This window comes from Schistocerca cancellata, chromosome 1 (genome assembly GCF_023864275.1).
Source record: "Schistocerca cancellata isolate TAMUIC-IGC-003103 chromosome 1, iqSchCanc2.1, whole genome shotgun sequence".
Lineage (NCBI taxonomy): Eukaryota > Metazoa > Arthropoda > Insecta > Orthoptera > Acrididae > Schistocerca > Schistocerca cancellata.
In genome coordinates this window covers 646,764,240-646,779,289 of record NC_064626.1, presented here as the reverse complement: position 1 = coordinate 646,779,289, position 15,050 = coordinate 646,764,240, and the positions used below count along the sequence as shown (strand labels likewise).

The following is a 15,050-nucleotide window of genomic DNA, read 5'->3' as shown; positions in this document are numbered from 1 at the left end:
TGTCCCTACATCCCTTAGAGTACGATGGGGTGGAGATCTCTTCTGAACAGCGCCTTGTATGGAATCAGAGATATGCTCAATAATGTTCATGTCTGGGGAATTTGGCGACCGGCGGAAGTGCTTAAGCTCAGAAGAGTGTTCCTGGAGCCACTCTATGGCGATTCTGGATTTGTGAGGTGTCGCACTGTCCTGCTGGAATTCCCCAAGTCTGTCGGAATGCACAATGGACATGAGATTACGCAGGTGATCAGACAGGATGCTTACGTACGTGTCACCTGCCAGAGTCGTATCTAGACGTATCAGGGGTCCCATATCACTCCAACTGTAACCCCCCCCCCCCCCCCACCATTACAGAGCCTCCACGAGCTTGAACAGTCCTCTGCTAACATGCAGGGTCCATGGATTCATGACGTTGTCGCCATATCCGTACACGTCCATCCGCTCGATACAATTTCAAATAAGACTCGTCCGACCAGGCAACATCTTTGCAGTCATCAACAGTCCAATATCGGTGTTGATGGGCGCAGGCGAGCGTAAAGCTTTGTGTCGTGCGGTCATCAAGGGTACACCAGTGGGCCATCGGCTCCGAAAACCCATATCGATGATGTTTCGTTGAATGCTTCGCACGCTGACACTTGTTGATGGCGCAGCATTGAAATCTGCAGCAATTTGCGGAAGAGTTGCACTTCCGTCGCGTTGAACGATTCTCTTCAGTCGTCGTCTTTTACCGGTCGCAGCAATGTCATAGATTTGATGTTTTAACGTATTACTGATCTTCACTTTACACTCGTGAAATGGTAGTACGGGAAAATCCCCACTTCATCGCTATCTCGGATATGCTGGTCCGTTCGCTCTTGCGCCAACTGTAACGCAACGTTCAAACCCACTTAAATCTAATCTGCCACCTGCCATTGTAGCAGCAGTAACCGATCTAACAACTGCGCCAGACACTTATTGTCTTACATAGGCGTTACCGACCGCAGCGCCGTATTCACGGGTAATTCCAAAAGTAAGGTCTTGTGACACCGAAAATGCATATAAAATACGAGGTCTCCTACTTTTTATAAGTACATAGACCTGTTTATTTCTACAATGATTTACATCAGTTTACAGCTTGAACATTTAGCTATTTTTCGATATAGTCACCATTTCTGTCGATGCGTTTTTGTAGACACTGTGACAGTTTTTGTATGCCCATGTCATATCAGGTCGCCGTTATGCTGTTCAGAAAGTTATGAACCTCTTCTTTCACCTCGTCGTCGGAGCTGAATCGCTGGGACCACAATCAAGCTCACAGGTGCTGTGAAACTCTGAAAAACTCAAACGGGCAATTCATAACCGGAGAAGAGGAATTGTGAGTAAGAGCGTACAAATTCTCCATGACAAAGCTCGCCCACACATCGCTCGGCAAGCCATTGTTCTCCTGCTACACTTTCAGTGGAACATAATCACCCACCTACCCTACAGTCCTGACCCGGTGTCCAGTGACTATCACCAGTTCCCTAGGTTAAAAGAACATTTGGACGGAAAAGCAATTCAGCTCCGACGACGAGGTGAAAGAAGAGGTTCATAACTTTCTGAACAGCATGCCGGTGAGCTGGTACGACATGGGCATACAAAAACTGCCACATCGTCTACAAAAATGCATCGGCAGAAATGGTGATTATGTCGAAAAATAGTTAAATGTTCAAGCTGTAAACTGATTAAGCCATTGTAGAAATAAACAGGTCTATGTACTTATAAAAAAAATAGCAGACCTTACATTTGGGATTACCCTCGGACATACCTCTGTATTTGAATAGGCATGGCTACACCCATTTCTTCGACGCTTCAGTGTAATTGTAAATTATTAACGACTCTCTCGACATCGTAGTGAGAGGTGGCAGTTTTAACTAACGGATGATGCAAGTAACTTAAGCTAAAGTAAACTACAGTCCACTGTGCCGTGGAGAAAGATCACTTATTTGTTACATAGTTTAATTCTTAACTTCTTTGCGTGTTTTTGGTATTTGGATTGTTTATTCATAAATTTCGGGCGTATTATATAGTATTTGAGAGTTGTAGCATCGCGTTTTAATACCTGAATAGTGTAAAATCGCGTAGTCTCCTACCGCCGCCGAGCAGTGTGTCAGCATTGCGCAAGTAACAGCATTACTGCATTTACTAGGCAATCTTGTATTTTAATAACCGTTTAAATTTTGTGTCGAATTGTTTGTGCTCTCTGTAGATTAGTTCAGACGTTCCTTGCACAACAGTTTTTAGCATGGAGAGGGACTGCAACTGCTGTGTTCGGATGCGGGCTGAGTTGGCATCCCTTTGCTCCCAGCTTCAGGCAGTGTTGGCTTCGGTCACACAGCTTGAGGCTGTTGCCAATGGGAATCACTGTGGGGGTCCAGATGGGGGTTTGTCGGGGACGGCTAGCTCGTCCGACGCATCCCCCGATCGGACTACGACTGTGGTTGCCCGGGATACTGCCCGCATTGAGGCTGATCCCTCACCTGTGGTAGAGTGGGAGGTCGTCTCGAGGTGTGGCAGGGGACGGAAGACATTCTGGAGGGCTGAACGGAAGACCTCTCCAGTTTGTCTGACGAACCGGTTTCAGGCTCTGTCTCAGGCTGATACTGATCTTCGGCCGGACATGGCTGCTTGTTCTGCTCCAGAGGTTGCCCCTCAGTTTGCAAGATCCGGGCGGTCGCAGAGGGTGGGTTTACTGGTAGTTGGGAGCTCCAACGTCAGGCGCGTAATGGGGCCCCTTAGGGGTATGGCAGCAAGAGAGAGGAAGAAAACCAATGTGCACTCTGAGTGCACACCGGGGGGAGTCATTCCAGATGTGGAAAGGGTCCTTCCAGATGCCATGAAGGGTACAGGGTGCACCCATCTGCAGGTGGTCGCTCATGTCGGCACCAATGATGTGTGTCGCTATGGATCGGAGGAAATCCTCTCTGGCTTCCGGCGGCTATCTGAACTGGTGAAGACTGTCAGTCTCACTAGCGGGATGAAAGCAGAGCTCACCATCTGCAGCATCGTCGACAGGACTGACTGCGGACCTTTGGTACAGAGCCGAGTGGAGGGTCTGAATCAGAGACTGAGACGGTTCTGCGACCGTGTGGGCTGCAGATTCCTCGACTTGCGCCATAGGGTGGTGGGGTTTCGGGATTCGCTGGATACGTCAGGAGTCCACTACACGCAGCAAGCGGCTACACGGGTAGCAGGGGTTATGTGGCGTGGACTGGGCGGTTTTTTAGGTTAGATGGTCTCGGGCAAGTACAGAAAGGGCAGCAGCCTCAAAGGGTGCGGGGCCAAGCAGCAATCGGTATTGTAATTGTAAACTGTCGAAGCTGCATTGGTAGAGTACCGGAACTTCAAGTGCTGACAGAAAGCACCGAAGCTGAAATCGTTATAGGTACAGAAAGCTGGCTGAAGCCAGAGATAAATTCTGCCGAAATTTTTACAAAGGCTCAGGCGGTGTTTAGAAAGGATAGATTGCATGCAACCGGTGGTGGCGTGTTTGTCTCTGTTAGTAGTAGTTTATCCTGTAGTGAAGTAGAAGTGGATGGTTCCTGTGAATTATTATGGGTGGAGGTTACACTCAACAACCGAGCTAGGTTAATAGTTGGCTCCTTTTACTGACCTCCCGACTCAGCAGCATTAGTGGTAGAACAACTGGAAGAAATTTGGAATACATTTCACATAAATTTTCTCAGCATGTTATAGTCTTAGGTGGAGATTTCAATTTACCATATATAAACTAGGACACTCAGATGTTTAGGACGGGTGGTAGGGACAGAGCATCGAGTGACATTATACTGAGTGCACTATCCGAAAATTACCTCGAGCAATTAAACAGAGAACCGACTCGTGGAGATAACATCTTGGACCTACTGATAACAAAGAGACCCGAACTTTTCGACTCTGTAAGTGCAGAACAGGGAGTCAGTGATCATAAGGCCGTTGCAGCATCCCTGAATATGGAAGTTAATAGGAATAGGAAGATTTATCTGTTTAGCAAGAGTAATAGAAGTCAGATTTCAGACTACGTAACAGATCAAAACGAAAATTTCTGTTCCGACACGGACAATGTTGAGTGTTTATGGAAAAAGTTCAAGGCAATCGTCAAATGCGTTTTAGACAGGTACATGCCGAGTAAAACTGTGAGGGACGGGAAAAACCCACCGTGGTTCAACAATAAAGTTAGGAAACTACTGCGAAAGCAAAGAGAGCTTCACTCCAAGTGTAAACGCAGCCAAAACCTCTCAGACAAACAGAAGCTAAACGATGTCAAAGTTAGCGTAAGGAGGGCTATGCGTGAAGCGTTCAGTGAATTCGAAAGTAAAATTCTATGTACCGACTTGACAGAAAATCCTAGGAAGTTCTGGTCTTACGTTAAATCAGTAAGTGGATCGAAACAGCATACCCAGACACTCTGGGTAATGGCATTGAAACAGATGATGACACGTGTAAAGCTGAAATACTAAACACCTTTTTCCAAAGCTGTTTCACAGAGGAAGACCGCACTGCAGTTCCTTCTCTAAATCCTCGCACAAATGAAAAAATGACTGACATCGAAATAAGTGTCCAAGGAATAGAAAAGCAACTGGAATCACTCAACAGAGGAAAGTCCACTGGACCTGACGGGATACCAATTCGATTCTACACAGAGTACGCGAAAGAACTTGCCCGCCTTCTAACAGCCGTGTACCGCAAGTCTCTAGAGGAACGGAAGGTTCCAAATGATTGGAAAAGAGCACAGGTAGTCCCAGTCTTCAAGAAGGGTCGTCGAGCAGCTGCGCAAAACTATAGACCTATATCTCTGACGTCGATCTGTTGTAGAATTTTAGAACATGTTTTTTGCTCGTGTATCATGTCGTTTTTGGAAACCCTGAATCTACTATGTAGGAATCAACATGGATTCCGGAAACAGCGATCATGTGAGACCCAACTCGCTTTATTTGTTCATGAGACCCAGAAAATATTAAATACAGGCTCCCAGGTAGATGCTATTTTCCTTAACTTCCGGAAGGCGTTCGATACAGTTCCGCACCTGATAAACAAAGTAAGAGCCTACGGAATATCAGACCAGCTGTGTGACTGGATTGAAGAGTTTTTAGCAAACAGAACACAGCATGTTGTTATCAATGGAGAGACGTCTACAGACGTTAAAGTAACCTCTGGCGTGCCACATGGGAGTGTTATGGGACCATTGCTTTTCACAATATATATAAATGACCTAGTAGATAGTGTCGGAAGTTCCATGCGGCTTTTCGCGGATGATGCTGTAGTATACAGAGAAGTTTCAGCATTAGAACATTGTAGCGAAATGCAGGAAGATATGCAGCGGATAGGCACTTGGTGCAGGGAGTGGCAACTGACCCTTAACATAGACAAATGAAATGTATCGCGAATGCATAGAAAGAAGGATCCTTTATTGTATGATTATACGATAGCGGAACAAACGCTGGTAGCAGTTACTTCTGTAAAATATCTGGGAGTATGCGTGTGGAACGATTTGAAGTGGAATGATCATATAAAATTAATTGTTGGTAAGGCGGGTACCAGGTTGAGATTCATTGGGAGAGTCCTTAGAAAATGTAGTCCATCAACAAAGGAGGTGGCTTACAAAACACTCGTTCGACCTATACTTGAGTATTGCTCATCAGTGTGGGATCCGTACCAGGTCGGGTTGACGGAGGAGATAGAGAAGATCCAAGGAAGAGCGGCGCGTTTCGTCACAGGGTTATTTGGTAACCGTGGTAGCGTTACGGAGATGTTTAGCAAACTCAAGTGGCAGACTCTGCAAGAGAGGCGCTCTGCATCGCGGTGTAGCTTGCTCGCCAGGTTTCGAGAGGGTGCGTTTCTGGATGAGGTATCGAATATATTGCTTCCCCCTACTTATACCTCCCGAGGAGATCACGAATGTAAAATTAGAGAGATTCGAGCGCGCACGGAGGCTTTCAGACAGTCGTTCTTCCCGCGAAGCATACGCGACTGGAACAGAAAACGGAGGTAATGACAGTGGCACGTAAAGTGCCCTCCGCCACACACCATTGGGTGACTTGCGGAGTATAAATGTAGATGTAGATGTAGATGTATTGGCGATGTACAGAGGTGGCTGCCGACTTCCGCAGCGGGCGGTGATCTCGCTGCACGTGGGCCAGGCGGGCGTGCAGGTGATGAACGCCGTGTGGGAGCTGTTCTGCCTGGAACACGGCGTGCTGCCCAACGGGAACCTCACGAGCTGCTGCTACGGCGTCGACGACTACAACGCGTTCTTCGGCGAGGGCCTCGGCGGCAAGTGCGTGCCCCGACTCGTCGCCGTCGACCTCGAGCCTACCGTCATCGGTACGTCCGTGTCCGGATAGACTGCCTTCACGTCGGTCAGCATTAGACATTAATAACAGTTGCTCCTAATGCCGCGTGCCTGTGTTTGCATCACATGCAACAAGATGCACCGGTGCAGCCGCACACTTTCTTCAGCCGTCCACTATGGCCAGCGGTTCTAGGCGCTTCAGTAAGGAACTGCGCGCTTGCTATGGTCGCAGGTTCGAATCCTGCCCCGGGCATGGATGTGTGTGATGTCCTTGGGTTAGTTAGGTTTAAGTAGTTCTAAGTCTAGGGGACTGATGACCTCAGATGATAAGTCCCATAGTGCTTAGAGTCATTTGAACCATTTGAACACTTTCTTCTCGACATATACGCTTGCGCTATTCTGTTCGCACCTACATACAACGACGCACGCTGTTCCACTGATAAAGATGTACGCTTTGTTAACATCAGTTGTCGCAGCAACTGGTATATTTTGAGACAGAACGAATTCGTAGAAAGTAGCCCAAGTACTAATCTAATTAATGTAATGGGCGATCGGAAAGTTTCCGTTGGCAGGCCGTACAGTCCGGGATCGGTAACCAGTAAGACAAAATCGCCGTGAGCATTGAGGCAATCACTCCACCGACGCACCAGGTTGAAAATACCTGTTTGGTAAAACATAGTGTCCCGCTGTGTGAAGGGGTCATTAACTGCCTGCTGCACATCTTTGTCCGACAGGAAACGTCGACCCTTCAAGGCCCTTTTTTAAGGGACCGAGGGCGTGATAAACACCTACATCTACATCTACATCTACATCTACGTGATTACTCTCCTATTCACAATAAAGATCCTGGCAGAGGGTTCCATGAACCACCTTCATGCTGTCTCTTTACCGTTCCACTCTCGAACGGCACGTGGGAAAAAAGAGCACTTAAATTTTTTCCGTGCGAGCCCTGATTTCTCTTATTTTATCGTGATTATCATTTCTCCCTATGTAGGTGGATGCCAACAGAATGTTTTCACAATCGGAGGAGAATACTAATGATTGAAATTTCTTGACAAAATCCCGTCACAACGAAAAACGCCATTTTTTTAATGATTGCCACTCTATCTTCCCTATTTCGCGATAATACAAAACGAGCTGCCCTTCTTTGTACTTTTTCGTTGTCATCCGTCACTCCTATCTGGTAAGGATCCCACACCGTACAGCAGTACTCCAGAATAGGGCGGACAAGCGTGGTGAAAGCAGTCTCTTCGGTAGACCTGTAGCGCCTTCTAAGTGTTCTGCCAATGAATCGCAGTGGTTGGTTTGCTCTACCCACAATATTATCTGTGTGATCGTTCCAATTTAGGTTATTTCTAATTGTAATCCCTAAGTATTTAGTTGAATTTATAGCCCTCAGATTTGTGTGACTTATCGCATAATCGAAATTTAACTGATTTCTTTTAGTACTCATGTGAATAACTTCGCACTTTTCTTTATTCAGGGTCAATTGCCACTTTTCCCACTATACAGATATCTTATCTAAATCATTTTGCAAGTCGTTTTGATCATCTGATGACTTTACAAGACAGTAAATGACAGCATCATCTGCAAACAATCTAAGACGGCTACTCAGATTGTCTCCTATGTCGTTAATATAGATCAGGAACAATAGAGGGCCTATAACACTTCCTTGGGGAACGCCGGATATTACTTCTGTTTTACTCGATGACTTTCCGTCTATCCCGAATCCAGTCGCACAACTGAGGCGATACTCAGTAGGCACGCAGTTTGATTAGAAAACGCTTGTGAGGAACGGTGTCGAAAGCCTTTTGGAAATCTAAAAATATAAAACCTGGGGAGGGATAAGAACTGTAGGGCGTGTACTCGATTGTCCCTCACTTGAGTTCGCGTTACTTCTCCATCGTGACATTTGCGATACGAGGACGTGCGTTATCATGAAGCAGGAGCACTCCTTGCAGCAGTTTTCCCGTGTTTCGACAGACATGCTGCCCCATAAACATTCTTCATTCTCTGGTGGATGTCTACCGGCTCTGTCCTTCGGCAGCCAAGAAAAGAATAACAGCACGTTCGTCCCGTCCGTTCACATTGGTAATAACGTCACTATAGTTCACGTTTTCGCATATACCGCACGCACGTCGGAAAGACACGAACGCCATACTAATCCCTTGCCTAGATGTCGGTGCTTGTATGCAGAGTCGCGTTGCGATGCATGTATGCTGTAGCAACGGAAGCGTTTTGATTGTCACTTGTACCTTTTGTGTGACTTCGGAAGAAGAGATAAGGATGGAAATGGATTTTATCTTTAATTATTGTAGTCGTGATTTCGAAGTAATACTCCACCCTGTTGGGTCACTGATAGCTAAGGAAAACACAAAATGGGATACACTACACCAGTGGCAATAAGGTTTGCCGTGACACTTCGACTTCCTCAGGTTACCTTCCATTGGGAAGGTGCACTAAATGGAAAAGAGCGTATGGCATCGTTAGCCGGGAGGCCCCTATTCCGGGAAGTTCGGCCGCCAAGTGCAAGTCTTATTTCATTCGACGCCACATTGGGCGACTTGCGCGCCGGTGATGAGGATGAAATTACGATGTGGACAACACAACACCCAGTCCCCGAGCGGAGAAAATCTCCAACCCAGCCGAGCCCGCTTGCATGGGGGGCGAGCACGGTACCAGCCAGCTAAGCAGGCGGTCAGGAAGGTGCACTCAGCGACTATGATATGATTTATAAATTATAGAGCGCAGGAATCAGTCGTCCTTTTTTTCAGGTTTTATTTGGCAAATCCAGACTTCGGCTAGCGCCTAGCTGTGACTGACGCCCGAACAACAGGGACCTGTCATGCATTGAGACTAGAAAATAGTGCACTGATAATGGCTAGGCACTAGCCGAAATCTGGATTTGCCAAATGAAACCTGGAAAACAAGGACGACTGACTGCTGCGCTCAATAATTTTTAAATTTATAAATAATACTTCGACTTCTTATTACTGTGGACAATTACCTCTGTTCCAAACTCCAGTTCAAGCTATCTGTTGGATAGAAACCTAACATCATCCCATAATACTTCAAGGCTCTTGTGAAATTCCTAAAAAACTGCACTCGGTTGATGACCACTTAAAGTTTTCGCTTCGTAGACTTCCACGGCCAATCTCAATTTTAATAAAATCATTTTGAGAATTAGGCCGCATCTTTTGTGAGACATTAAATAACTTAAATGCTGACGTTTCGATCGACTTTGTGGTGGACCTCCTCAGCACTGTTATTAGTCACCCTGGAGAGGACAGCTGCAAAGTCGGTCGAAACGTCGACATTTCAGTTGTTTTAGTGTTTCATAATGACGTCCTAGTACCCAAAAGAATTTTATTCAAATTCACTTTTAACGCTTCTTTTTCCGAAAAACGAAATACTTATTTCATGGTTAACGTTTATCGTCAACAGTTCAACATTATGCAAATTGTGTTTATTTCTGAACATACAACACTGTAGGAAAGGAAGCGCTGAAAGGATAACTCATTTCCGTTTGAATACATGTCAGTCAAATCCCATCAACCTGTGTGTGTGTGTGTGTGTGTGTGAGTACGTGTCGATGAGGGAAGTACCTACTTTGTCAAAAGCGTTTAACTAGATTTTTTGTTCACCTTCAGCTCCACACTCTTCAAGAGTGTTTTGGACGTTGCGCGAGATTCTGAAGTAAGGTGGAATTTTCCTCACTGCCATGGGGCTATGAACGGCAAACATATAGTTTTGCAGTACCCACACAACAGCGAAGGCAGCCATTTCAATACTATAAGCACTATTTATGTGTTCTTTTATTTGCTTTCGTCGATACATACTATTCGTAAATCAAGGCGACTCGTACAGGTACCATGCGACGTCAGCACATGAACGGCTCCAGAATCACACCTTTTCTTCGACATGCAATCGTCGGAAACGCGGATGATGTCTTTGTCTTCACAATCCGCGGAATTAACCAGCCACGAACAAGAAAGTGCACGCTAATACTCTTCAAATACCCTGCGCTTTTCGTAAGACCAATCAGGTAACGAAGGGACAAATTTGTATGCATGCGAAAAACTGAATCTTTAAATAGTGAGACATAGTAAAGAAATACACCAACTGAACAGAAACGCGGACAGGCGCACGGCTATTACACGTGTCTCCCCGTCAGTCAATGGGAGACTCCTGCTCCTAAGAGCGGTAGCCCGAGCGCTCAAACCAGGGGCATGCGTGACTTCGCGCCATTGTACACGCACCCCTGCCTCTTCGTGTAACGGCCGCTTGTACGTAGTGCACAAGGGAAGTTGCACAGGTGTAAACGCATTGTGATCCTGCATGCCGGCCGAAGTGGCCGTGCGGTTAAAGGCGCTGCAGTCTGGAACCGTAAGACCTCTCCGGTCGCAGGTTCGAATCCTGCCTCGGGCATGGATGTTTGTGATGTCCTTAGGTTAGTTAGGTTTAACTAGTTCTAAGTTCTGGGGGACTAATGACCTCAGCAGTTGAGTCCCATAGTGCTCAGAGCCATTTGAACCATTTTTTTGATCCTGCATGTCGTTCGCAGTCTAAATCAGAAATTTTTGTAAGCAATCGGCACATTTAAATTCTTTCTCGATAGTGACAAATGGTTCAAATGGCTCTGAGCACTATAGGACTTAACATCTATGGTCATCAGTCCCCTAGAACTACTTAAACCTAACTAACCTAAGGACATCACACAACACCCAGTCATCACGAGGCTGAGAAAATCCCTGACCCCGCCGGGAATCGAACCCGGGAACCCGGGCGCGGGAAGCGAGAACGCTACCGCACGACCACGAGCTGCGGACTCGATAGTGACAATAAATTCAAATAATTGGCCACTAAATTCAAATAATTAGTAGCTGAAAAGACAGAGCCAAAAATTACTGCATCAGTGGTATATCCATTAGACTTACTGCTATTTACACTGCCATTGCATACTCCATCAGACAGTGTTTGGCCAAATAATATGTGAGAGAGATCTCAGAAAGAATTAAATAACCAGAAAGCAGTAACTCTTTTTGCCTGTGATCATGTATCATCTAAATACTGTACCGAGTTATTACGCTGAGTTTAGCAAGTGTACGTCCCGAAAGACTGAGCTATGCGTTACTAATTACGCATTTATGAAAATGGAGATAAACGAATGTACTCTAACTACAGACCTACCTCCGTCCTTCCCGTGTTATAAAAAAAACGTTTTAAACGGTAGCTTACAACACAGTACTGAACCTTTCTAAGTTTGCTAGCGCAGTTGGCTACCGTAAAGGCTTCTCTACTGTGAAAGCAATATATGGTCTCACTAACTTGGTTTTAGTTATGTTAAACAATAAAAAATTCCTGTTGGCGATTTCAGTGATATTACGAATGCCTTCGGTTGTATACGAGATAAATTCTACTCCGGAAGCTAAAATGATATGCAGTTAAAGGCATCGATGCAGTCACTTCTCAACAATAGGAAGTATAACAATTCATTAACAAGTGATACGACAGGAATAAGGCTAAATTTGCAATGGGAAAAGGGTAAATATGCTGCTTAGCCCACCTTTATTCTTGAACAACAGGAATAAGTCTAAATTTGCAATGGGGAAAGGGTAAATATGGTGCTTAGCCCACCTTTATTCTTGAACAACGTAAGTGATTTAACCGGAAAATTCAAACAACCCCTTAAATTTTATGATTACACTAGTATACTCATACGTACATACCATACACAACCACGCGAAAAAGGAAATAGGCTTACACCTAATGTACAACAAACAAAACAAGACTCGTGTTCCGCAATTACAGACAAATCAACATGACTTACAGGTACCCGAAGTAGAGATGAGACTTTAGGTGTGAAGCTCCTAGGTGTGCAGATGGATAAGAAACCGAGCTGGTACCAGCACTCGGATAAGTCAACTAAAACTCTGAATTACGCCTGTCTTGTGCTTAGAACTCTCTCTCAAAGCGTTGACCTGCAAATGAAATGGTTAGGCTACTTTGTATACTTTCGTTCAGCACTGCCCTGTGGCATACATAATCATCTGGATCAATGCAGCTAAATTCAAAAAAGTATCTATTCTACAGAAGAGGGCAGTAAGAATATTGTGTAAAGTTGACAACTGAGCATCAATCGAAAACCCCCTGAGTGTTGTTTGGATTCTCACATCACCTAACACACACAAAAAAAGAAATCATTGTGTGGCATTGTGTGCCGGAAGGACCCTTTTGGGTAAGTTCGGTCACTGAGTTGCAAGTCTTATTTCAGGTGACGCCACATTGGGCGCCTTGCGTGTCAGTAGTGATGAGTACAACGCAACAACCAGTCCAGAAGCGGAGAAAATCTCCATCTTGGCTGGGAATCGAATCCGGGCCAGCTCCTTCGGAGGAAAACATGTTACTACTTTTTTATTTTGCATTTTGCTCGTTATTGTTCCTGTCATCAACAGTGTCCCATACCCTCGCTTCATGAGACACTTCGGAGAGGTTTGGAATTTAATCCAGAACATTGGCTCAACGACTGGTGATAAGAAATTTTAAACCACCACTTCTCCTACCACTGCCTGCCAAACACTGGAAGTGAAAATTTCATCTACCGCCATGATTCGAACCGACTTACCTCGAGTCGAGCACCAACCCACAGGTACGTGTTGAGCATTTCAGTTACGGGGCCTGATCTGTCATACGTTACTGTCAAACATCAGGCAACAAATAGAAAATTGCTATATATTTACACACATAGTATAAGAATTACTTATCAGTAAGTAACATCTTCTACAATTTATCAGAATATTTGACTTCAGAGGTGTGAATTCCGCACAAATCTAGTGTTTGAATTAAACAGATGTTGGACTTTCTAATACAGACAGTTGATAGAAGTCTGTGTAAAGCTACATAAACGCTTTGTTTGAAGTATTAGCCAAAAACAGCAGCTTAATGATACATGGTCCAGTCACATTAACGTGACCACGAGGTCAACGTGCAATAACCGCTCACAGATTGTAGGTTGCAATAGAGCAGTAGAGGGTATATAACGCATGTCAGATGGACAAGAAAAACAGTGAAGTCGTTGTCGTAATGCGGAAATGGAGCAATTTATCTGGCGTCCAAAAGGGCATGCTTATTGGCTTTCAGGCCAAGATTGGAAGTACTTAGGAAACACCTAAGTTTGTAAACTGTTCGCGAGACACCGTGATTAAAGTGTACCGTGGATGGCAGAACGGCGCTGTCCAAAACTGGCATCGAGGCAACTATGGTGCACCATGAGCCATAGGTGACACTGGTGAACGACGGCCACGGGTATGTGTACGGGCGAATAGACGTGCAACTGTTGAGCAGTGTACCTTCCAACTGAACCAAGCGGCTATCAACAGTGTCTCCTGAATGATTGTTCAGCAAATCTTGCTGCATATGGGCCTCCACAGCAGGCGCCTGGTTCGTGAACCCATCTCTTATTGCTCTTCATCAGGGAAAAAGGCTTGAATTTGCACTGCATGACCGCATCTGGACTTCTACTGAGTGACTACAGGCAGCCGTCCCAGATGAAACACGTTTGTACTGCATGAAATGTCTGAGAGGAAATTGCTCCAGGCCACAGGAGGCGGTGTTATGGCCTGGCGAATGTTTTTGTGGCATTCCCGAGTAGTGGGGAGATGGGGTTTCTAACTCAATGTTGATATCAAATTGATATGAAAATTAATTAAAATGATCAATTAATCACCGCCACCCCCACCCACCCCCTGGTGGCGTCATGTATTTTCTCAGCTGCACATGTGCCCCAGGCCCCTCCTCCCCCTCCCATCTCCCCCTCTCCCAGCCTCTCCCTCAACCTATCCTATTGGCAGGAATTTCTAATTTTGGTGGGAATTTCGAATTTCGTGGGAATTTTTTAGTCCCAGGTCTGTGCTGACGACCTAACCCACCCCCATGTGGAAATTGGCGGGAAATTAAGATTGGCAGTTCCCCTTCTGGGACTCGAACCCTGGTCCTCCTAGGTGGAAAGCCCAAATGGTTCAAATGGCTCTGTGCACTATGGAACTTAACTTCTAAGGTCATCAGTCCCCTACAACTTAGAACTACTTAAACCTAACTAACCTAAGGACACCACACACATCCATGCCTGAGGCAGGATGCGAACCTGCGACCGTAGCGGTCGCGCGGTTCCACACTGAAGTGCCTAGAACCGCTCGGCCACACCGGCCGGCTGCTTACAACTGACTGGGCTAATGCACATGTGTTGTTTACAGCTGTTAGTTCAAGCTACCACCTTAGTTACTGCCCTGATGTCACCTATACGCCAGGAACAAAATGAGCCTCGGAACTTCTTGGATGGACGGTGTTTGCACCTGTCATAGTTCGTTGTTTAGAAGTAGTCTCCAGTTAATGTACCGGGTGAGCAAACATCAGTATAAATTTGAAAACTGAATAAATCACGGAATAATGTAGATAGAGAGGTACAAATTGACTTGAAATGACATGGAGTTTTATTATAACCAAAAAAATACAAACGTTCAAAAAATGTCCGACAGATGGCGCTTCATCTGATCAGAATAGCAATAATTAGCATAACAAAGTAAGACAAAGCAAAGATGATGTTCTTTACAGGAAATGCTCAATATGTCTACCATCATTCACCAAAAATAGCTTTAGTCGAGGAATAATGTTGTGAACAGCACTGTAAAGCATGTCCGGAGTTATGGTGAGGCATTGGCGTCGGATGTCGTCTTTCAGCATCCCT

General features: G+C 45.4%; 1 protein-coding gene across 1 annotated transcript in view; it reads left to right on the top strand.

Moving 5' to 3' along the window:
- Nucleotides 1-6,095: 6,095 nt before the first annotated feature.
- The window catches only part of LOC126091503 (tubulin alpha chain-like), a 32,828-nt gene continuing 23,873 nt past the window's right edge, over nucleotides 6,096-15,050 (top strand). Inside the window, exon 1 of the mRNA XM_049907071.1 lies at nucleotides 6,096-6,339. Within this exon, the coding sequence (XP_049763028.1) occupies nucleotides 6,096-6,339 (244 nt within the window). The remainder of the gene's footprint in view (nucleotides 6,340-15,050) is intronic.